We start from the raw sequence: 25315 nt of genomic DNA on the forward strand, positions 1-25315 counted from the left end.
CAGCAAGTCTGGTTGGTTAGGTTATGTTATGACAGTTTTATTTTAAAAATTAAAAATTTATTTTATAATTTTAAAACAATATTTTATAATTAAAAAGTTAATTTTATAACTAAAAATAAAAATAAATAAATTTTTTCAACTTAGCGGTTCTAGCGGCGAACGCTGACACTACAAGATATGTTAGCCTTAGTCCCTCCCGTGTGCCCCACCGCACTGTACTGTACTGTGTATTTTTTTATATTGTATCTGTTTTTTTCTGTATCTGAATAGTGAATAAGAATATCTGATACTTAGGTTATGATGCCTTGTAAGATCTGTGTATGTCATACAGATTTTTAATATAATCTGGTTTGGAATATTTTAGTTAATATCAAACTTTATTTGTATAGGTGTTTAAGATAATATAATTTGGGATGAAGTTTACGGAACATCTAGCTGCCCACATTACTCCAGAATGGAGAAAACAGTACATCAGTTACGAGGTTAGATTGCTTTGATTTTCTATGTTTTTCACACTGAAAATGAATTTAAATTAAGTGTGTATTAGAATTTTATTTTTAATCCATGCAATTAGCTTACTTCACTGTATTACAATGAGATAAATCAGGCCTATTATCCGTTTCAACAACAGGCACAATGTAGTAGCCTAGTTTGCAGGAATGATAAAATAGCACAAGGACAGTTAAAAAGGCCCACTCAATATTTTTTACTCAGTTAGCCTTTATTGCGAACGTATTCCCTACAATTTGCAAAGAATATGTCATTAATATTTTTATTTATTTTATGATAGTCAAAACTCTTAAATTTGTTGTCAAGAGAGAGAGATCTTTATTTACTCTGGTTATTCTTAGTTTCTTTTTGGCTTTTGTTAACTGGGCTTCTCCTAAAAAAGTACTGTTGACTCTGGTTCATCTTGATGGGATACAGACTCGGCGATAGTGTTGTTCTTGAAGTTATTCTTATTTAAAGCTGCATGTTTTGGAATTTGCAGTTGTTGTCGCTCAGGGTTCGCTAATATATCCGATTGACTAACTTCACCAGATGCCCTCTGGGTACGTAAGAAATTTTCAAGATTGTTGTTGAAAAATTCCTCGAAAGTTTCTCCTTCAGCCAGAATTTTAGCCGTGCATGGTGGTTTTTTGCTAACCTTTTCTTCCCTTTTACTAGTGGATTCTACATTATTTAAGGGCACAGTGAGCTCATGCATTTTCTTTGCATTTATTTCAGTCATTGTGCTTAGTTTCTTTTCGATTGAAGATATCCTGTAGTCTAGCCTGGTTTGTGAATTTGTAATTTTTGTCATGTCCTTTAAAATGCCGTCCAGTTGATTAGTATCTGTGCTAGGCTACTTCCTCTGTTATCATTGCAGACTCGAGTGGTTTCATCAAGCTGATTAACAATCTCCTCAAACTTGGCTGTTTTACGTTGAAGATTATGAAGTTCCTCTTCTCTGTCACATATCACCTTCATTTGCTCTTGATCATGTTCTTCAAAGAATTCCTAGAGCTTAGCCTTCTCTTCTTTTAATTTGATAATTTGTCCCTGGCCTTCTTCAAGAAAATGAGAAAGCTCGTCAATTCTAGTGCGAAGATTATCAACAACGTTTAAAAGATTTTCAATTTCCAGGTCTTTGATCGCTACATCGTTTTTACAATGAAGAAGTTCAGTCTTCAATTGAATAATTCTCATCTAGCAGTGCGTTACCAATTTCTCCCGCCAGTCTAAGGACATTATCATTCTCAATGGTATCTACAATGTCCACATTTGATTGGGTCAACTCGTGAGTTAGTTCTAAGGTTAATCTAAGGTTTTGTCGTGTGTGGCTCTAGAAGGTGTTTTACTTGTCGCTGCAGCGTCCTTATGATTATTAGATATATCTGGTTCATCGCAGAAAGGACAGAACCAGGTTGTATCCTCTTGCTTTCTTTGAAATCTTGATATAATGGTCTTCCATCATCCTAAGACACACCCTGTGATACCAGATATTACAGTTGCCGTCGCATAAAACTCCATCTGCACTTTCCAAGACAACATCGTCACAAAGTGGGAAGTTAACTGTTTAATTTTATTGTACTTTAGTGTATTGGTTAACTTTAGTCATCAAAACCATGTTTAATTGTGAAAAGTCAATTAAATAATTGGATTGGTTTTCATATAGTAACAAAACTAGTTACTCAAGACAATATCATAAAGGCTGTGGATTTCGCTTGGTCAGAATTTCCTCATTAGGTTGTCTGTAATATGTTGTTATTGACAGATGAGACAAGGGGAACTGAAACGATGGAACAGGGACTGGACTGTTTGTTGCTATGCTAGCTTGTTATATTGCAGGTTATGTTCGATCAACAAACAAATAGGGATGACAAATAATATCAGTTAGAGAATTAATCAAGTTTATAGGCAGCTGGGGGTTAACATTTATACATTTAGAAACTCACGGATCAATAACTTATGCAAAGTCCTCATCAAACTATATAAAAAAATCCACAGTATATAGTAAAAATTCCGATAGCCTATTTGTCAGAGGTAGCCGCGCGACGATGAAGCAGACTGATCAAGACTTGGCAAAGTGTGTTTCCAAATTAGCCTAACTTAGTTGGTGAGTGTGGTGTGTGGAGGATGGCCTCCTCCTAGTCCTGGCTTATCCACAAAACATCTAATGGGTTTGGACTGTTTGCCGTTAAAGTCTTTATGCTATTGTATAGTTGGCTTGCCTTCTTTCAAAATTATACCTAGGTAGGCGTAAACAATAAAAAGAAAATCCAAAAGATTTTCAATCTTTTGTTTAGCCTACTTTGTTGTCTGGTTATTGTTTGCTTTATTAAGTTAGTGAATTTTCCTTTTTGCATGCGGTATGAAATGATATTATTTTAACATTAGCAAAGACCTACTGTACTGTAATCATTAATGAACTTAACTAACTTAATCCCAGTGGGTGCCTATACATTTTAGGCATAGGACTACCGGTACTCTAAATTTTGCGGCCATGTATTGCTACATCTTTAAGTTTAACTTAGGGAGTTTAAACATTTGTTTTGTAGCTAATCATCTTAATCCCTTTCATTGCTATGCAACGATATATTGTTGTTTACTAAAATCTCTAAAGGATATAGAGAGGGAGGTTATTTTAACAAAAAGTAGCAAAGCGGCCATTGGTGACCTGCATATTCACAGGATACACTATCAACCACTTAGCTAAAAGATTCGCCCACTCCAATGATTCGAGGTGTATGTCTAAACCAAGGATTATGAACACCTCACTATGTCCACAGAAAACGTACTACTATAACCCAGAATGCCAACCGCATGGTAAAAAGCATTAAGCGTTTTGAGAGAGCTTTGCCTGTCAATCCATTATAATCCATTGCCTGTAGGCAGCGCCACCAGATTGACAAGGCAATTGCCTACGGATTGACAGGCAAAGCACTCTCAAAACGCTTAATGCTTTTTACCATGCGGTTGGCATTCTGGGTTATAGTAGTTAGTACGTTTTCTGTGCTATGTCCCAGTGGTTGTAGTATAGGCTATCGAAACAAACACACAGGTCACAAATTATTTGCCCCACAGGACGGGAATCGAACCCGAGCAAACGAATGCCACTGGCCAAGTGACACACACCCTAGCCTTCTCGGCTATCTGTGCTTGAAGACTGAGGAGTCAAAAACCGGTATTTAAGCTGATAACAATTGCAAATAGATAGTGCTACAGCAGGTTTTTCAATTTGTTAAAGTCAAAGTCCTTTATTCAGCCAGATTAACAATACATTGCATTGGCCAAGTCAAGAGATTACATTTATTATGAAATTAATTACTTACTAAATAGGCCTACATTAAATTGATTTTTGGTTGTGACACACAACCCCTTGTGATGTTCAAAGACTACCAGCAAATTCCCGGACACTGTAGCAGACCTTGTTTATCAACATGGACTTAACACATTTCCTGAATTTTCCGATGTCCTGTTCATCTTTCAAAGGGAGAGGGAGGTCATTAAAAAGTCTTAGCCTACTGCATTGAAGTGGAAATTTTTCTGAAAGAAAGTGGTTGAGTGGTAGCAGTACCGGTACTATTAGGTCACGGACTATTTGGATATTTTTCAGTTGAATCACAACAGTGATCATAAATTAAGTGTTAGGCTACTGAGGCTTTGCTGCAAAAAAACTATTTTCCCTTAAATGGCTACCTATATTATGATAATCTTATCCAACTAAATCAAGGTTAAATTCAATATTACATTGTAGCCTAAACTAGATGTCTTTTGATTTTATGAGATTTTGTTTTCAACAGGGCTATCAGAACAATTTATACAAAACTTCATTTAAAAAAATCATTACAACTTATAAGAAAACTTGGAAATTTACAGCAAAAACTAAGTTTTATTTCATGTTTACTACAAATACCGGGACTTTTCTTTGTTATATATTGTCTTTTTATTCAAAATTAGACTAATTAATAAAATAGTCACAACAATACAGTTAAAATTCAACAACAGGTAATGGAATTGAAAGGCAAACAAGAAAGTCGTACAAAATACGAATAATTATTGGCTTAGCACTGAAAGGGTTAATACATTCAATTATTTATCGCATACAGGTTTGTTGATAATGAATAGAGCACCTAAAAAATTACCTATTCAGCCTATTTTTGTATTACTAGAGTACATGTTGCTCAAATTCAAGCAATTGCAAAGTATTACAGGAGTTAAAAAGTTTAAAAAGGAATTACAGTCCTAATTTCCAGTGATTTAAAAAGAGTCAACTCAATGAGTAGGTTTATGCCTAATAGAAATACTCACGATGTCCATAATAGTTTGATATAAGTTAATCAATATTTCTTGTAAAAGTTTGATCATTTTTCAAAAAATGATCTTGTTTTTTAGTGTTTTCTACAAATATTTAATGACTTAAGTTACTCAACTGCATAAGGCTGTCCACGTTTGTCATTGATAATGTCTGGTACCGCCATTGTCGCCAGTAACTTAACTTGTGTGTACAAATTTCAGTTTTTAGCGAACTTCCCATTAGACATAAGCTAAGCTGTTTCCGTAGGTCTCATGATAAGACCTGGACCCATGACCGATTTACAATTTCGTTTTGATGTCCCCAGAGGCTAAAAACACCATCCGTTCAAATTCATATATATAAGTTCTATGTGTCCGTTAGCACGATAACACGAGCAAAAATGATCCGATTTTGATGAAATTTGGTTCAAACGTGTAAACCTACTTTTATTTGAACGAGTTTGTGAAACAGCATGATCAGGCAATGGAAACGAGGTTTTACTGGGAATTTATGGGGCAAAAATTGGTTTTTCTAATTTTTGACAGTCTTCAAAACATAAAATTTCCCAATTTCTCTGTAAACCATTTTGAAGAGCTTAAAAAACAAATAATTTAGTACCTATATTGAATTGTTTTTGTACGGTTATTTGTTATGAAGGAAATTCTACAAATTTTAAATTGAAAATTCCTAGGCCTATGTTAAGTTATTCCTAAGGAGAATATAAGTAAATTGTTGAAGTTTGCTTGTTTATGGATGTGTTTTGATCAAACTTGGCAAATTTATTCATTTTATACCGTAGGCTACTAAGATATTAATATTTTACAAAAAAACACAGTTTATTACACTCCCTGTAGCAGAAAACCTAGGTTACTCATTAAATTCAACGTTATTGAAATAGATTTAATTGCAAATTGAATCAGACAAATGGAAATTCCCTTAGTTTGCGGGTTTGAATTGCTGATTTGTTCACTTTACCTACTGTACTTAAGAACTTCTGTACCTTATTTCCTGTATAACCTGTCTGTCACAATTATTATTATTTGCTTTAAGCTAATTGGCATTCTTTTGGTTGGTTGCTGTAATAATGTCAATTATATTAGAAAATGCAGGGTTAAAAGGCTTGATGTTGTTCAGATGGTTTTTGTTTTCCTTAACTGTGAATACCTAATAATTTTGAATCCTTCAGTGAAAGTTTTAGTAAAGGTTTTTTGGATGTATTAATACTCTTCTAAACCACTTGACTTTTATGGAAATAAAAATTTAATAAATTTCCTTGTCGTACCAGTGTTGTTTAGCCTTTTAATGGGATTTAAGTTACTCTGTAATTATCACAAAGATAAGTCCATGTTTCCTACTAAAAATGGTAGGACTATGGGTAACATCCTCGTTCCTCGTTTGTAGGTGTTGTCACTATTCATTATATAGGATAATAACGATAAATAAATTCTTAAAAAACATGATCTCTATTTCTTATACCTACTTGGTGGCGTTCAATGACTTTCCAATGTTTCCATAGCTTACAAATCAGTTCTTTCAATGATTGCTCAAGAAATATAGTAGCCTACTATGTCAATTCATTTTTCTTATTTGGTGAAATACATCAAATTGTCCAGGCTTTCTCGCTTTTTTTTCATTGTAATATGTACGCAAACCCAAATTCAAATAGTAAATATTTAATTTTAACCAAATCAGAAAAATATGCGTTTCCTTGAATTGCGTATTAAATATTAACAGCAATTAAAGTATCCAGCTGATCATAATGTAAACAAAAATGTTCCTCAGAAGCATAACATGGGAATTTTAAAAGCCACTGGGCAGAGCCCAAGGTACTTTTTCAAAAAATTAAGTTTAGATTGTAAATCTACGCGACAAGCTCTTTCCAATGAGAGACAAATGGTCAAAATCGATTATGAAATGGTGAAGGTGTTCAACAGGCAAAGTTTGTGTCAGCGTATTAATTATATAGATTTTCAAGAGTTTGTTATGATATTTTTGTCTTAAAGACATCAAGACGATGGACTTGTTCATAGTTTTCTCTTAGTCCCTAGAGGCCAACAACAACATTTGTAGAAGATAAAGCCCCTTCACGTGTATATTTACCAATTCAATAGCTACTAGTAGGTTGACGATACTTTATTAGGTAGAAAGAAAATGGTTATTGTTTTAATAAAAGGTCACTAACTTCTATTTTTATTGTTACAGGAAATGAAATGTATGCTCTATGCCGCAGTGGAACAATCACCATCCGCAGAACTTGTTGAACCAGATGTTTTAACCAGATATTTTGCCAAGTTTGACGAGCAGTTCTTCCATTACTGTGACAAAGAATTAGCAAAAATAAATACTTTTTATTCAGGTAATTCCCTGTACAAAACTATTTTACAGTACAGTTATGAGTTTTATGTATTCTATTTTTAAACAGATGTTATTTAAATTTCACGAATGGTAAAAACTCATGATTTCCAATCTCTAGTAATAATTTTCATCTGATTATGTAGCCCTGCTACCATTACCTCCCTAACTAGAGTTATTTTACTTTACCAGCTACACATTTTACACATTACTAGGTAGTACATTTTTACTAATTTTTCCTCATACTGTACACAACGTACTTTAATCCATCTGTATGTTTTGCAGGGAAAGATTTTTTTTTTCTTGCGAGTATGCTGGTAAGAAATTTTAAACTGTCAAACCTTTTTTATCATTACTGAAGCTTATTTAAGTGATGGTCGATTTCTAGAAAAACTTGCTGAAGCCACAAGGAAATTTTGCAGCTTGAGAAGTGAACTGAGTGAAGCTCAAGAAGATGAGTTTAGATCCAAGGAAGGATTTTTTAGTAACCGTCCAAAAATCTTGCGGAAGAGAGATGTGCCTGCTCGGAAAATTCAAGAGTTAAAACTGGCCTTCAGCGAGTTTTATCTCAGCCTTATTCTGTTACAAAATTACCAAAACCTAAACTTTACTGGATTTAGAAAAATTCTTAAAAAACACGATAAGGTAACTTAGTTTACTATGAAATATTTCTTAGTTAATTCTAACTAGTACAACACTTTAATTTGTTTGGATTGTGACGCAAAATTCTAGGGGGGGAATAAACTAGTATTCACCAAGTCAGGCTAGGCCTACCCCTAGAACCGGCCACACTCAAATTTCTTCCCCGGAGTGCTCAGAAGGAGCCGAGAAAAATCCAGGGGTCGATACGAAGTTGTCACGGCTTTGACTGATCAATTCATTTAAATTTAATCGAAGGCTCAGAGCTCTAGAAGCGCTCAGGAAATCCTGCAGACGCCCAGTTGGAGCTATATCATCCCAGCCTTCGTAAAAGTGTTTTGGAGAATTTTTCCTAACTTTTAGAATGACTCTGTAGGGCCGACGAGTATCCAATCATAAGCCAATTTGATTTAAATACTCGTAATAAACTGTGAACTGTCCGGCTAAAGTCGTTGGTAAATAATATAAAATCGAATATAAGATAAAAATAATTCTTACAGGGTCGTCGGGCCTAATTAATATAATCGAATGGAGAATTTATCGTGGGGTGATTTAAAATAAATTCAATATCAATATTCGTAGCTGTTTGATTGTTCAAATCAGCTGCTCCCAAGACTTGATTCTTTCACCCGCCAAAGACGGGGTTTAGAACTTAGACGACAAGTCTCGGGGTATTAAAACGGTGAAAACGAGATATAATTTAGACGTGATAATTATTTGCTAAGCGAACGGAGAAATCGTAATTTCGAAACTAATTAATTAAAATTAAATAAAACGATAGCCACCGCTAGTCACTGACAGGCAGGAGCTGGCGGGTCAAAAGTTAAGATATTAAATTTAGATAATTCGAAACGGAATATTAAGAAAACGAAAAGGTATAATATGTTAAGTATGCGTAAGATAAAACAGAAATAACGTAAAACGTAAAAAGGGGCCTAACTAGTATGGTAGCTAACCTTCGTAATAATATCGTAGTGTCGTTGTATTCGTAAGACGTGCGAGCTAGTCGGTGGTCAAACAGCGAATAATTCTTGTCCGGCTCAAATCCCGATTTCCTCGGCCGCGGCTCAAGCGCTGCGGTGGCGATTTCGGAAACTAGCCAACAGCTGATCGGGGATTCGCCTGTTGAGCCGGTCTAGTTGTCGTCTGTCGTTGGTCAACAAATAAACACCAGTTTGGGGTTATGTCGTCGTCGGCGTTAAATATCTGTAAAATCGGCTGGTTTAACTTTATTATGTGAAGTGAAGTGCTATTATGAATAAATATGTAGTTGTGGATGTGTTTGTGTACTTCACTGTGAATAAAAATAGGCCTACGTTCTTTGGCCCATAGCCCAAGCTATGGCCAACACATAGGCCTAGGAGTAGGCTATTGTGGTTAAAAATCGGGTAAGTTCTGATGTTCATTTATTCGTAGTACGTTTTTACCCCCCTTAAAATTTGGTACCTTACAGGATAAATTTGCAATTTTCATAGATTACTTTTTAAGGGGTATGGAATTACAATGAATTTTTGATATTTTTAAAGATATTATTCTTGATTTTGACTACATATTTTGATCGCTAGGCAGATGAAACTGAGCTTAAAAGTGAGTTGAATTGCCTTAAAAATAACTTTATAAATTCAATCTCAAATAGGCCTACCTATAAATTATCTATTAATTAGTAAATCCTTTAATCAATATCATTTTACTTTTATCTATTGTTTAGTTGGAAACGTCCAGCATAAGGCAAGTTTTATTTCTAGCTGCTAAGTGTCGATATCGGAGCAAGATGGCGTACAGATCACGTGGAGACCTCTCACTTCTACACCAACAAAGACATCGACCGACTGATACAGGAGACGGAGGCGACAGTGACACAGGAGTTGGAGGGGGGCGATCGGCAGCGTGCGATGAAGCGGCTCAGAGTACCACCCTTGGGCGAACAACAAAGCCCCTGGACTACGTTCAAGGTCGGACTCTTCAGCGGATCATTTGTTGTTCTCATGATTGCCGTAGCGCTCTCAGGTGAGTTCCAACAATCAAACTTTGTGTCGTTGCTATTTATTATAATTGTAGACTTTTCAAGTATGGATATCTATTTGCTTGAACGAGAGTTTCGCTTAAATTGTAGAAGGCGAGAAATATGGATTGAACTGTTTATGTAAATTAAATCTTATCATCAGTTGGATTATAAATAAAAAAATATATATATACGAGGTGTTAGCCCGTCCTACGTACGGGAATTCAGTAGTCAGTTAAAACCGTGTACAATTCAGATCAGCTAGTTTACACATTTAAAGACAAAGTTTCTTGCAGTTTTAATGTGAAAAATCATCTTGTAAACAAATGATGTGTGACCAAATATGTTTTGATTCCATCAAAAGCCTATACGATATGCATTTTAAATCCGATAAGTTTACAATAATAACTTATTCCCTATAGAGGAAATTCGCTAAAACAGCAATTCTGCAATTTTAACGATGTGAAAAGCGTTGAAGTGACATTTGCAGCCGATTCACACAGACGCACACTGATTATAAGTAGGCTACAGTAGAGAGAGTAATAGTCAATTGAGAAGTGTATAGACCTAGTCCACGATACCACCTTCCATAATATACCTCCCTCTTTCATAATTATTATCACCACAATTACAACTACTATACACAATTTCCAGTACCGGTAGTATTAATAGAAACGACCTAAAATAAAACGATAGTATCCAATAAAATTCACAGTACACATAATTTAACTTTGGTGTCCTAACATGAAAACTAATCGTCACACCTATCCTTTATATCAATTTCACTGCATTAATTGCTAAATAAATAAGCGTAAACAAAGAAAAGTAAAAACAATAACAGTTTGTTTTGAAACAGCTGTTTGGTTCAAATAAAATTCATTTGAAAAAAAAAGAACTGGTCACATGTAGCAGGAATATAAAAAGTAAACACGCTACGCTAGTAAAGCTAATGACGTAATTGTCAATGTTTATTATCCATACCGTTATCAGATCTCTCCTTGATAATCACCCACCCTCATTGAATAAATTGACATCGTAATTTCCCATATTACGATAGTTAGTTTAATAAAAGTGATATTTTTACTAAACGGGCCCCCAAACGTAACCACAACTGAACACGATTTCATAAAAGGATGGTTTGTCTAATTGCAGTATCCTAGGTCAATGTTGATGTTGTGTTCAATCTATGTCATCCATCTGTTTATCTTTGTATAAAACCCGGCTGAGGTTGTGGTGGTAATTTAAAATCGTGATTCCTGATTATTCTTGATCTTCTTTTTATGACATCAGTATTTCCGGGCCTAATCCAAACAAAGTTAGAGCAGACAAACATTAATTGTAAAGAAAAAGCTACCATGAAGAATTAAAACATGTAAACTTCTAATCTTTCCTTGAAAAGTGGAGCAGTACAATAATTTGCATTTATCCTTTTTTATTAAGACTCGTGTACAGAGCCTCGATTTGTACTGTGGTTTAAACTGTGGTCTAATTATCTCTTCTAATCTTACTTATTTCCTATAATTAATGACAAAAATAAAATAACCTCATAGTTCCATAGTTTATATTTAACCAGCTGTTAGTTAAAACAAATTATATTGCTCTAAAACAAATCGAAGATTACAAAGATTGCTTTAAAAAATAATTTGAACATCCTAGTATTCTACTATGTATATTTAATTAATCGGTCATCCTCTTACAGAAGAATTGAACGTATCAATGATAAGCATTACACATAGTATAAATAAGTCAACCCCAAGTATGTCTTTACATTTTTAACCAAATGCTGAATTTGTGACACAAACGCTGAATGTTTACAGCTGTTATGTTAAGCAAATTATTTTATGCCAAAAGCTAGTTTAGAATCTTAGCGTCGGCTGCTAGACTTTTTAAAAATTAAAACTTAATTTCTAAAAAACTGGGACCCTAAATTAAAAAATTATGGCTTCGTCATTCCCTAGTTCTCAAAATTATCTTTCTTTCAACACAAAAATCATGACAATCCGTCGAGTGGTTGATTCAGAATCGTGAAATAAAAAAACACTGTTTCGTTTTAATATTATAGATAGTTTGTAGGCTGTTTTCAATTTGTTTTCCATAAAAATTCACACATTTGTCCACCGATTCTACCAAAGTTCATGTAGTCTATGATAGGTAAGTTACAAACAATTTCACTATGCAGCTATTCTACTTCAGTGATAATGCAACAGAAACCCTTAAGAGAATTATAACTACTTCTGCTAAACACATTTTGTTTGTGTTAAATCTAATACTGAATACAATGTAGTCAAACATTGTATCAGTGTCAAAAACAAACATTCACTGAATCATAAAAACTGAACCTGGCAAGATAACAATGGAATGGATGGCTAATCAGCTGATTATAAAATACAGTTAAAAAAAACGACAGTATTTCAACCCCCTCCCCTCTCATGAAGTTTCTGATTGGAGTGTCTGGTTCACATCAGTCCATTGTCCATTTTTATTATTTTACATGACGTTGTTCCCTCTAACGATTATCTCTCCTAATCACCACTATTCCTTGGATGCATAGTTTTGATTATCGACAGACAATTTTATATTTTGTAATGTGAGCTCAAATTTCCAGCATTTTTCCACTCCAGCCGAGACGACTGGAGGGTGATGGTCCGTCTCTACCGAGGACCGTTGTTGCTGGTGTTGTTCCTGTTTCTGATGGGCATCAACGTTTACGGTTGGCGATCATCGGGTGTCAACCATGTGCTTATCTTTGAGCTGGATCCTCGCAATCATCTCTCCGAGCAGCACATCATGGAGGTAGTCATCTTCAGTACTATCCAAATCTGATCAACAGCAAAAGTACTTGTAATTTTAAATGAACGCTAACTTTTCTGTTTGAATTGACTAAAAGGAATGAAGAGGAAAAAGAATTTAAAGGAAACGACCGGTGTTAAAATAAATTGAAATGAGAACATGTTTACGGGAAAACATTTAATTGAAGATTTAAAATGTATTTTTGTTCTTTGACATCTAAAATTACTGCTAAAGACATTTAAAAATATAAGCTATGCGTTGTAGTTTTTAAACAAGGTTATATAATTTGTTGTTTATATGATGGATTAGGGTGCGTAGGGTGTCATAGGGTAATAAGATGCCTGTCGTGGACTTTCTAGAAACAATACATACTGACTGTAGTACAGTGGGGCAAAAATGATTGGGAACAACAGTCCTACTCTGTTTTTTTTTCCAAAAAACTTAAATACATTGACATGCGATCCATATTTTTTTGTGAGAATGGCGAACGTTCCAGCGATCTAGAATTTTACAGCTACAACACTGACAGATGTTGGCACCACTTTAAATCCATCAAACCAGTTTGAGGAAGAAATGCACGTGGAAATTAGCAATGATTAAATTTTTACTTGTATTGTTGCCTTTTGTTGGCCATATGGGGTTTGTGCAAACTTTTCTCTTCGCTACTTTAATCAGCTGGACTGAACATTAAGTCTATTGTCTACATATGTTGTCTAGATGGCCGCCATCTTCGGCGTTGTCTGGTCCCTCAGTGTTCTCAGTTTCCTGTACAGCTCGTCTCTTAGCATCCCTCCCTATGTCAACCCCCTGGCTCTCATCACCATCATGGTGCTGTTCCTCTTCAACCCCACCAAGACATTCCGCCACGAGGCTCGCTACTGGGTGCTGCGGGTTCTGGTGAGTTAACCTGATAAATAATCAAGAATTCTAAATTTTTCGCAGCCAAATTTGTTAATATTATATCCTAGTTGCCAAAGTCAAATAGCAAATTCTCAAAATCAGAATGTTCCAAGCTAGCATTAAAATTTGACGTTAGATTTAAGTTTTTGAGTATTATTGCATGGACTGTAAAAGAGTCAACTCGATTTTTATAAGCACTTAAAAAACAAAGAGTAATAATTACATGAGTCAGTAGTACAGCGGACTCCGGGCCCAAGACAGTGATGTCGTGGGTTAAAATCCTGGTACCTGTCACTACTTTTAATCAGCACACTTTACCCTAGTTCTCTACCGGCTCACCCCCTGCTTTGCTATGTTCCACACACAGGTCTGTAGCTTACGTGGATTGGCAAATGCAAAGTTAATAGAGGCCGCCAACCTCTTAAAAAATGTGTTAATCAAACCAAATCACAACCAATTTGTGATTTGTTTTGTGTCAGCCAAATCTAATATTTACTGAAACTCTAAAATAAAATTAATTCAGGGGATTTGAGGATAGAACTTACAATTTTATTTAGTTACACTCCCAATTTGTAGGTGTTAACACTTTTAATCAATTGAAACAATTTCCTTATTTATGAACAGCAATAGACAGATTTATCCTTTTACGTAGACGATACAAATATCCACTTTTGTCAATAACTTTCTCATCCATTCTGTAGATTTTTTCCACAATAAAAAATGTCTGTAGATTGTTTCAAATGAACTCTTCTATACACTGTGTCCTTGATTTAACTTTAAACTGTGAAACTATTTCCATACTTAAAAACAGTGATTTTGTGACTTTAATGTACCTGTTATTTTCTCTTAGACGAGGATTGTTGCTTCCCCATTCTTCTACGTTGGTTTTGCAGACTTCTGGCTGGCAGATCAGCTGACCAGTTTGGTCCCGGTGCTTCTCGACTTTCAATTCTTCATCTGTTTTTACATCACCAACGATTCATGGATGAAAGCAGATAGTATGTTAACACTTTTTTATAATTTTTAAGTGTCTACAATGCGTTATTTAGATTATTTTTTATTTATTTGCTTACGTTGGTTGGTTGGAGATGTAAAGATTAGCTTTATCATTTTTATATTTGTGAAAATATCCACTATGACTTTGACATTTTTGGAGATTTGAAAAACGTAGGTTTTATTATGAATTATTTAGAGAAAGTCAGTACTCAAATATAGATAACTTATGTTTACGATTGAAAATGTATCCATTCATTATTTGTTTGCAACGTTTTTAATAAAAAATATTTATGGAGGGTTTAAATTTGAATTTCAGTGACATACATTTCGATAACATTCAAATAGGCTGTAGGCCTACTAAAATATTGTTTCAAGGTAATTTTTAAAATATAATTCCTCATACAATAGATAATACAATTTTTTAAAACTAAAACAACCTTTTTTTGTTAAAAATATCATAAAAAATAATAGGTATACGGTAACTATTATTTATTCAGTCCTACTTGAAGGAATCTTTGTAATTTTCCACGATAGTTCGTGAAAACCATAGTAAAATCTCTATATCAAATTCTAAGATTTCCATGATAACCGTACCTAGTTTTTCTTCTAACTTTAAATTTGTATTCTGAATACAGGCAAATGATTTAAATATAAGGATTGAATGTCCATTTAAACATTGTGGTAACTAAGTCCAGTAGGTTGAAGGCCCAGATGCACAAAGCAAAAAATGTAAGTGTTACTTTTAAAATAACATCCTAAAGATTTTCATGTAAAATTTAAACTTTGAGTAGAAGCTTTTGCTTGGTTAAATTACACAGGACTTCATAGTTTGTAAATATTATTATAATTTGTAGTTGTTGGATTTGTTGGCTTTATTTAGGCCTATGCTGTAGCGATATAGCCTACAAAATACTAACATTTTTGATTAAACATTGCTCCAAGGCTTAGTTCTGAGACTAGAAAACTACTTGAAAGCTTGAGAAATTAAGTTCAACACCAGTCATATCATATTTCATTATTAGTCAACTAAATAGCCTACTAACAACAATCAAGTGTCGGATTATCGAGTTTCATCTGTTTTTTGTCTCGTTTATTAGTTTGTCTATTTTTTTTATGATTTTTATTTGTTTGTGTGATTGCCGCATGCTAATACCAGCTGGCTCCTGTGAGCAGGATCTGCGTTATTTACAGATGACGCCAACAAGTGTGTAGACCGAGTGACGACGCTGCGGCCCGTCGTCGCGTGTCTGCCATGCTGGTTCCGCTTCGCGCAATGTCTCCGACGTTATCGTGACACCAAAGAGGCCTTTCCACATCTCGCCAACGCTGCCAAATACTCCACGACGTTCTTCGTCCTCTTATTTTCATCTCTTCATTTTACTTATAAAAGTGAGTGGGTTTTGTTTCTGTGGTTTACCATCCTTATTAATATTTGTTCCAACAACATGGCAACTGGTTGATGATAAATTGTGGTACTTAATGTTGTCTTTTTCACCTGTTGCAAATTGTCTTTTTGGTTTTTGTACAGTATGTTGCCTGAAGGAAGCTTTGGCGTAGCAAGTAGCCGCCAGTCAGTTCTTTGTGTTTTGGCTGGTGACCAATAGCATTGAAACAATTGATCACAGTAGCTCAGTCATCTACATTGCTGGTTCAAGACCGGGCTATCTGTACAGTACTAGGTCTTCTGTATCTTCACTTTGATACTATTTGCCTGTTCGTCTGACTTATCTCGTAATGGTACTTTGCTGTCTTTAGATCACTGCACTAGGTTAGTGGAGTCAGCCAGTTGAAGTTTTAAAAGTAAAAAGTAATGACACATTTAGACTTTAGGTTAGTTCAAGGAAAGGCTCTATGCCTGCATTTTGAATTGTAGAATAAGAGGTATAGAAGCTAGTAGGGGTGTGCGATGCATCGAAAATGCATCGAAATTTCGATTCGATTCGATTCGATGCATCGAATCGCGATTCGATTCAGTGGTGGTCAAAAAACGATTCGATTCACGAGGGAGTCAGTATCCATATACGAAAAACGCCTGCAGAAAGTCAATGCAATACCCGCAATACAGGAGCGCGTTGCTGTTGCGTTTCCTTTACGAAGGCGTTCTTATTTAATACATTCTTTGCATTAAATATAGCTTTAATTGTTTTATATTTTTTTGTTTTGACATTGCAAATGATTAGAGGTTTTGTTTTTTGTCTTGATGTAAGCAGTGTGTGAAATATTTTACTACTGTGACAAAACAACAAAACAAGGTAGGTTACTCCAAAATCATTTTTAAAATAAGTCTGAAAAATTGTTACTTAATACTTAACTAGTAAGATCAATGTTATAGACTGATACATTTGGTATTTTTGTTAGGTGTCTGTCGGTCCCCGTCCCCGAATTTTTGTTGGGGCAAAAGAAAAAAAAGAATAATTTATTTCCAAAGAAACACTCTTATATTATTATATCTATTACAGAGGAATTAAAATGTTCAAATGAGAATTAAAAATTAAGTTGGCTCACGACCTTTAAGAATAAAGACACAACAGAGCAATTGCCGCACTGCCACTAGCCAGAGCCAGGTCTAGTCGTCTACTGATAAGAGTAACAAGACAAAAGCCGTGACGCAACACTAACAGTGCAAAGAAAACAAAGTCAAAAGAATAGAAAGACTATTTATCCAGACATACTAGTATAATCATTTATTGTTCATTCAATACCTAATTAAAAATATATTTTAGTATTTTACATAATAAATTATAAACAAAAGAAATATCTGATATAGTGAACAGATCTGTATCTTGGTTAAATAGGGTTAAAAAAATATATTTCTAAGATCCAATACAATATTTACAACTCACAAATTACATTGAATTAATTTCTTTGAAAATAATCTCTAACAGTTTTGTGTTTTTGAATAAAGAAATATATTTCTTTGTCTCTACTTCCTTGTTTCATCACTTGCATTTTGTCAGCAATTGAAGCAACTGGGTAGCAACCGGGTGGTGTAAGAGGGGAGGGGGAGGGTCTATGACCTTGAATTCACACATCGTTGCCCGGGCCTGGCTGGTGAGACTGATTCATTGTTTTTGTTGACACACTACTACCCTTCCTTAAGAGAAAAGGCCATGCTGTTCCAAAAACATTGAGGGTAGTTTAAAAACATTGACCTGTGTTGCCAAGGGCACTAGAAGATAGCATTTAACTTTCTTGTCTCTTGATTTAATATTATTTTAATCTTCTATATATTATTTAAGAGTTACTTTTCGGGTACCTAATTAGTTGTGATATTGTTTAGCTTTATTTTATGGATTTTTAATTCTTTTCATTCATTAGCTATCAAAATCAGTTGTTTTAGGATTTTAATCTCTTGCAGTACCGGTAGGTCTATACTACTGTATGACATGATATGCATTTTTTAGTCCTTATTAATTATACCATAAACAATGTTTGTATGTTATTTACTGTTTTTGAGTTTTATAGGAAATTAGTTTACACAATATCTTTTCTTCAATGAGTTCTCCACTTGACATGTTGCTTCTAGCCTATTACTATTTTAGGCCCTATAAAAATAATGCCTACGTAAAGCTGTAGGCCTACTGATGCCAATAATAATTCTTTATTTATGATGATGTAACAAATAATGTAAGTGTGAGGTTATTATACTAAGGAGGTTAGGAGGCAGGGAATGAATGATACATGTTGCATGGTGGAAACATATTATTTTTATTTTCTTCTTGCTTGCAGTCCTGAAGCCGGTCCACAGGCCCTAAACTTGTGATATGTAAATTTATTTCTTAATGGTCTTTTTAGCGAATTTCCCATATAGGGAATAAGCTATTACCGTAGTACTCATGGTAAGACCTGGACGCGGGACCGATTTTTTTTTTCATTTTGAGGTCCCTAGAGGCCAAAAACACCATCCGTTCAAATTCATATATATATATATATATATTTATATATTTATATATATATATATATATATATATATATATATATATGTGTCCGTCAGCACGATAACTCGAGCAAAAATGATCTGATTTTGATGAAATTTGGTACAAACGTGTAAACCTACGTCTATTCGAACGAGTTCGCGATCCAGCATGATCGGACCATGGGAACGGGTGTTTACGGGGGGTTTTATGGGGTAAAAATAGGTTTTTCCCAATTTTGACCCAAAAAACATAAAATTTAGCAATTAATTTCCAAACCATTTTGTAGAGCTTCAAAAAACAAATAATTTAGTATATTGAAGCGTTATTATGCGCCTAATGGTTACGGAGAAAATACAAAAAAATTTTAAATTTAAAATTCCCATGTTATTATTCTTATGGAGAATGAGTAAACTGTTGTAGTTTGCTTGTTTATGAACATATTTTGATCAAATTTGGAAAATGTTTTTATTTCTTACTAACTATTAACATTTTACAAAAAAAAAACAGTTTTACCCTCCCTGATGCAGCAAACCTAAGTACTTGTTAAACTAATTCTATTTAAATCGGGAATAAATGTTATATTTTTAAGTAGACATTTCAGTGTAAATCCAATCAGTCAAATGGAAATTCGCTTAGTCTGCAGGTTTGCTGCGGAGGGGGTATTATATTAAGTTCCATTCAAATTTGTTGTAATTTAGCTACCGGTACCTATTTAGTTATTTAAACAGTTATTAAAATGAGAATGAATGTCTTGATAAAAAAAATATTTTCTTCTTTCTTGCAGTTGAGCCAATTCCAAGTAAAAATTATGAAATAGGCAAGTAATACTCACTGGTATTTCCAGCAGTTATTCTAATATATGATTGAAAATAAATATTTTTTCACCTAAAATTCATATGTAAGTATGAATAGGCCTAATACCACATCAACAAAAATTTGTATTACACAAATGTGATAAATTTTAATTATTGTTAATCCACTCAATTGACAATTATGAATAGAAAAATACCGTATTGCTTCGAATCGAGTTGCATCGAATCGAATCGAAAATCTTTTGAATCGAATCGTTGCTTCGAATCGAAAATTTTTTGCTGCTTCGCACACCCCTAGAAGCTAGCTTACCTTAGTAGAAGTGCAGGCAGGCCTTAGATCACACAAAAGACCTCAAAGAAAAGAAACACAATATTTCATCTGCTGGGGGACTTTGTCGGTGTAGAGAAAGAGGAAAATCCCCTTTCTATAGAAAGAAAACTGGATCCTTTTTCTCTGCACTTGACAAAGTCGCCCAGAGGACGAAATAAATATTATTATATTATATCTTTCATTTCTACAATTAAAAACAATTTTGATTTGATCAGCTGTTAATTGAGCTTGCTGATGATCAGGATGAGTGGTAATTAAAATTTTCCATCCTTTAGATATATTTTTACCTTCTTGTTAACGTTGACCAGTGTGGGTATACATGGAAGGATTGGAAAACATATTTTATTCTATTAATATTATAGTGCCAACAAAATGCTTATCAAGAAGCTATCACTTACCAGACTTGTGACGGTTTGTCTGTTGATCAGGTCAATACAAGAACCACAGTGACAACCCTTACTTCTACCTGTGGATCGGGGCGTCTGTGGTGAGCTCCATATACTCCTACACCTGGGACATCAAGATGGACTGGGGACTGTTTGACAGCAAAGCAGGAGACAACAAGTTTCTCAGAGAAGAGATTGTCTACCCCTCTGCAGTAAGTGCTGTCAATATATAGTTGTAGCTAAGTAATCTTTGTATGTCATGAAGTTATCTGGGAAAGGTCCCATAAAAAAAAGAATTTCAAACCAAAGTAAGATGTTAATGTTAATATCTGATCATTATTCAGTATTAATATTTAATGTTCATTAAAGATAGAGATCTCATGGTCACCATATTTTCTCTAGAGGTCTTGCTGTGCAGTGTCAGAACTGAGTGTTGTGTGCTTGTTTTGCAGGGTTACTACTACACAGCCATCATAGAGGACCTGTTTCTCAGGTTTGGCTGGGTATTGTCCATGTCCCTCACGGAGATGGGCTACGCTCATGGAGATCTCATGGTCACCATACTCTCTCCCCTGGAAGTTTTTAGGTGAGGTTTAAATAATAATACACAGAATATTTTTTAAATATTTTTGTGGATGCAGGATAATACAGTCCAACCTCGGTATAACGAATCTGAAGGGACCGAATTGAATATTCGTTATATCAAGGATTTCGTTAAAACGAGGTTCGTTATATTGAGGTTAGGTTTGCAGGAATTTCGCTAAGTCGAGGTTCAGAACCAGTATCAGTCAATAAATAGGTCGTGATTTGACCTCATTAAAACACAATTAAAGTAGCATAGGCTACAATACTTTACAGTACAGTGTTTACATTGTAAAGTAGAACCTCGATTATCTGGGGTACTAAAGGGTAGGAATCTTTAATATTGCGCAATCATGACATTTCTAGTCATTGACCTTGGTACATGTTATAAACTGTTTAAAATCACAGCTTTCTCTAACCCACATAAAACCTAGCCAAACACTGTATTCTATAGCAATAAACCACGTAAAGAACAAAACAAAACAGTAGAGAGTTTTGTAAGCTACTGCTCGTGATAGGCCTGTAGACTACAGTGCTACAGTACTGCTTTAAATCACAACAGAGGAATGTCAATTATGTAATAATCATCAACTATGGAATTGGTGTTGCCTTAGTTTAAACAAATCGTATTGAAAATAATAAAACTTATTAGATAAGTCGTTATAAAAGTGTATAATCATAGCCAACTTAATCATAATAAAAACACTCGTAAAAGGAATGTTAAGATAACGATATTTCTATTATTTTTCTTTGCTTTGTTCTTCTATTTTTTTCTTTCTTAGGTTTTTCTTCATCCAAAAATTGACCAATTCACCATATTTACTTATCACCCAATCACAGCTTACTACACATTACGTCATCATCAGTCCTCAGTGAATGCAATCAGTTCTCAGTTGTAACATAGTGCGCATGCAGCGACGACAGCAGACGGCAGACAGCGATGTGTTAAAATGGAGCAGACGAATGTTAGCGCGAGCAATGACGTCACCTTTCCATTTCATTTGATGAAGAAACTGATTTTTCAAAAACAATAATGGGGGTGGGGGGTTCGTTGTATCGAGGGAGAGACGCAGACAATTCGTTAAGTAGAGGTTAAATTCGCTATGTAGAGGTTCTGACAATGACAAATTCGTTATATTGAGGTGTCTTATTTTAGCCGGGATCATGAAAAATTTGTTAAATCAAGGTCGTTGATATGGTTTGTTCATTATGTAGAGGTAAAACATACATTGTGTCTTATGGAGAGTTCTAGGGGATTCAAAAAAATTTGTTATATCAAGGAATTCGTTATATCGAGGTTCGTTATATCGAGGTTCGTTATATCAAGGTTAGACTGTACAATCATAGCCATTATTTTGTTCCTATTATATAGAACATCATTTTTTTCTTTCTTTCCAACCAAATACAGTTTTGTAAAACAAATGTTTAAAAGTAATTTAGAATAGACATTTAATTTAATATATTTTTTCACAATCATGTTTGTAAGTACTGCACAGGAGTATGTTTTTTGCATTATAGACTTAGCATATATAAGATTTTTAGGGTCCTTCTAGCTACACTTGCCTTGAATTGTTAAAGCTGTCAATAAACCCACATACTTAAAAGTTTAGCAGAGGTAATGGCTCAGTCAGTAATGCAATGGACTCTGAACCCATTGCAGCAATGTTGTGGGTTTGCCTTCTTAAGTATCAAAGCATTTGTAAGTGCAATTCAATTTTTGACTAATCGCTCATCCTTCCCTAACGTTTGATAGTTTTATACACAGACCAGAGGCCTATGAGGACAGTAAATACCAAATTAAAATGGGATTACTACCTTTTTTATGTAACAAAAAACAAAAAAACCAAGACATATGCGTAAGGGTAGTCATCCTGGATCAATTATAAAACTTGTAATTAAACGTGGTCTTTTAATTTTACTTTATAAATATAAAAACATTCAATTCTGCAGGAGGTTTGTGTGGAACTTTTTCCGACTTGAGAACGAGCATTTGAACAACTGTGGTAAGTTCAGAGCCGTCAGGGACATCTCAGTAGCGCCGATGGACTCTAGCGATCAAACACAGATCCTGCGTATGATGGACGATCAAGACGGTGTTACCAACCGTCACAAGAAGAAACAAAGTGTTGCCATCTTGAAGAAGAAAAGTGGCGGTGACACGTTAGCGGTGGAAGTCAACGAGTCTACTGACGACCCGGACACCTAGTTACCACGACCTCGCTGCAACTCCAAAGCTGTAACAACTGTGAGACTCGGCTGTATCTAGTAACTAGACGTGACATAATGTCACACGTGTATTTGTATTGTATTTGGATACAATGTAAATTGATCTCTGTATCTGTAGAACTTGTAGAACATCTCTAATGGGAGTTAAGTTCTTATCCCGGTGTTGTAGGGATGGAAGTTGAGATACAAATTTTAGTATGTGCCTACAGGCAAAGATATATTTTACATAAGATAAGTTATGTACCTTTTACACATCTTTGTAACCCTTTGATTCCCAAAGGTTGATAAATCCGTCGTTACGAGTAATTTCAAAGTTTTAGCTAAAGTCTCTCAGCAAAACTCAACTCGGCTGTAAGCTATACCTGGCATATAATGCAACTTGAAAGTCAAGGTTTTGTGAAGTTATCAATATAATTATTGCGGTAGACAGATCAATGACAAGTCTTTCTGGTTAGAAGATGGCACCATTTGAGGGTTCGAGTCCCGTCTTGTATCAGGTCTAGTGTGCAATTCCTCAGGAGTTCAGCTGTCTGTAGCAAAGCAAAATTTTTCATTCAGAAAACTAAAATCAAACCTAAAAAAATACCCTTTTAAAATAAACGGACAACTCAGATGGATATTAATGGAAATATGGATACTTTAGATGCATCTAAGTTTAAAGAATTTGTCTACATTGTAGTTGTTAGCCTCCGGTTTGCCAAATAATGTTAAAAAAGGTTTAAATACCTACTAGGCAATCTATTCAAATCACAAACGCAACTAGTTTTAGTTCCTACATGGAGCCATCACCAGGAAGCAACCTGTGGTGATATACTGCACCGACTCAAATTCCGTCGAGTTACCGTCGTCTGTAATCATAACTGATCAGTTACCGTAAATGTGTCGTATACGTGTGTGTATCGTCTTCAAATGTTTATTTTTATATTTTTTTAATGTGACGCTCTTCTTATGAAAAGAGAAATCGTCTTGTAACACCTGATAATGGTTCCATGTAGGAGTTAAAACTACTGGTTTGCCATTTGAATGGATTTTCTAGTTTTTACTCATCCTTGCTGTGTGTGTTTGTGTGTCCATCAAAACTTGTTAAAGGCGTTAAAATTCTTTTTATTTTCACTTAGAAGAAGTTAGATTTCCAATGAATCGTAAAAATTCAACTCAATGAACAACACTTGGGGCTCAAAGGAATAAGTGATTCAGGCACATCACATTAGAACCACAAACATTGAAGCGCTTGTGTTGTATAATATAGAACATGTTTTGTTCATGTTTATAGATGCTAATGTTTAAGTTTTGAACACATCCCACCTATATCTTGATAATAGTATAATCTAAGCTATGTTTACCTAAGTTGCTGATATATTGGCAGCCTTGTGATTGCTTACCTTTTACAAGCTAATAAATATTATATTATCGTAGCAACTTTCAATCTAGTTTCAATGTATCGATTTTATACATTACGTAAATAAGTATTCATCAATTTGTTACAGTAAATTCCTTATCAAATATGTGTTGAAAACTATCATAGGAAGAAAAAATGCATTGCTTTATTAGTTTGTTTTAAAATGACTCTTATCAAGTCTATTGGCAAAATGTAAAAGTTGTATTAGTATTATCTAGGTATTTAAACTGCTTAAGGCGGGCTTTAAAATAATTTCAAAATTATATATTTATGATTAATTAAAAATTTCTACACCTATTAGTTGTAATGAAATCAAATTCTGCATCTCCTAAGTCATAGCTTATGTCCGGCAATGCATTATTTTATTGCATCTTGAAATTTTTATTGTACAGTTTTTAGTCATATCATCTGACCGATGTTACGTTTTGAACACTATATGACATACAGTCTTTTGGCATTGGTGTATGGAATGAAATCCTTAATTTCCAGTTAGAGTAGATCCTCGATAACAAGACTCTCCTGGGGATTATTAAATAAGGGGAATGTTGCTGAAAGTCAACAGTCCCGGAAGATCAAATAATTTATACCTGTGCCGCTAGGTCAAAAACTACAATTTTTGCAGTGTCTGTAGATCAAAAATCCCAGAAAGTCAAATAGTACAGTCCGGGCTAAAAGTTTAGTCTATGTTAAAGCAATTGACTTATTGGGAATTTGACCTAATGCAACAGCAGGTTTAATATAACGAAATACGGTAAAATACAAGTTCAGTTTCGCTGAGTCAAAAGTGCCGGAAGATCAAAAGCAATAAAAGTGAACGTCGATTCAGTGTAAAGTAGACCTCCTGCAACGCTTACTACACCAACAAAACTCGCTTTTAGTTACTTCGTGTTTTGTCATAATTAGAATAGAGCTAAAATTATCATATTTGGTACATAGCTTATTTATTAATGCTTCTTGCCAACTGTTTGGTCAACACTGTAAATAGGTATAGTTTATGTAATGAAAACCTTTCGTCAAAATTTGTGGCATAAAATACACGCAAGGACGATCTGAACATTTCTGGTTATTATATACGTTTGTAAAAGGAGATCCGTTTAATTGTAGAACTATTTTATGAGTTATAATGTAGTCTACATATAAACTGTGTAATGTATTACGCCACGGAAGGGTTGAATCCTGTCCAAACTATCATATATATTATTA

General features: G+C 34.4%; 1 protein-coding gene across 2 annotated transcripts; it reads left to right on the forward strand.

The window, feature by feature from the left end:
• The first annotated feature begins 308 nt into the window (after positions 1-308).
• LOC128993879 (xenotropic and polytropic retrovirus receptor 1-like) lies at positions 309-24306 on the forward strand. 2 transcript variants are annotated; one of them, XM_054417942.1, is made up of 11 exons: positions 309-482; positions 6983-7136; positions 7521-7777; positions 9517-9778; positions 12379-12566; positions 13281-13460; positions 14314-14461; positions 15633-15848; positions 19948-20117; positions 20358-20491; positions 22438-24306. In XM_054417942.1, the coding sequence occupies exons 1-11, from the start codon at positions 414-416 to the stop codon at positions 22691-22693; spliced, it is 2034 nt and encodes a 677-aa protein (XP_054273917.1). In that variant the 5' UTR covers positions 309-413; the 3' UTR covers positions 22694-24306. The 2 variants fall into 2 exon arrangements, with proteins under 2 accessions (XP_054273917.1, XP_054273918.1); XM_054417943.1 differs by having other exon boundaries at positions 15651-15848.
• The last annotated feature ends 1009 nt before the right edge of the window (positions 24307-25315 follow it).

This window comes from Macrosteles quadrilineatus, unplaced genomic scaffold (assembly GCF_028750875.1).
Source record: "Macrosteles quadrilineatus isolate MER2022 unplaced genomic scaffold, UCM_ALF_1.0 Scaffold_5__1_contigs__length_97177068, whole genome shotgun sequence".
NCBI classification, from domain to species: Eukaryota; Metazoa; Arthropoda; class Insecta; order Hemiptera; family Cicadellidae; genus Macrosteles; species Macrosteles quadrilineatus.

Coding starts and splice junctions, on each gene's coding strand:
- LOC128993879 (XM_054417942.1), top strand. CDS start 414: ATGAAGTTTACGGAACATCTAGCTGCCCACATTACTCCAGAATGGAGA. Junction 483..6,982: donor AACAGTACATCAGTTACGAG/GTTAGATTGCTT, acceptor TTATTGTTACAG/GAAATGAAATGTATGCTCTA. Junction 20,492..22,437: donor TCTCCCCTGGAAGTTTTTAG/GTGAGGTTTAAA, acceptor TCAATTCTGCAG/GAGGTTTGTGTGGAACTTTT.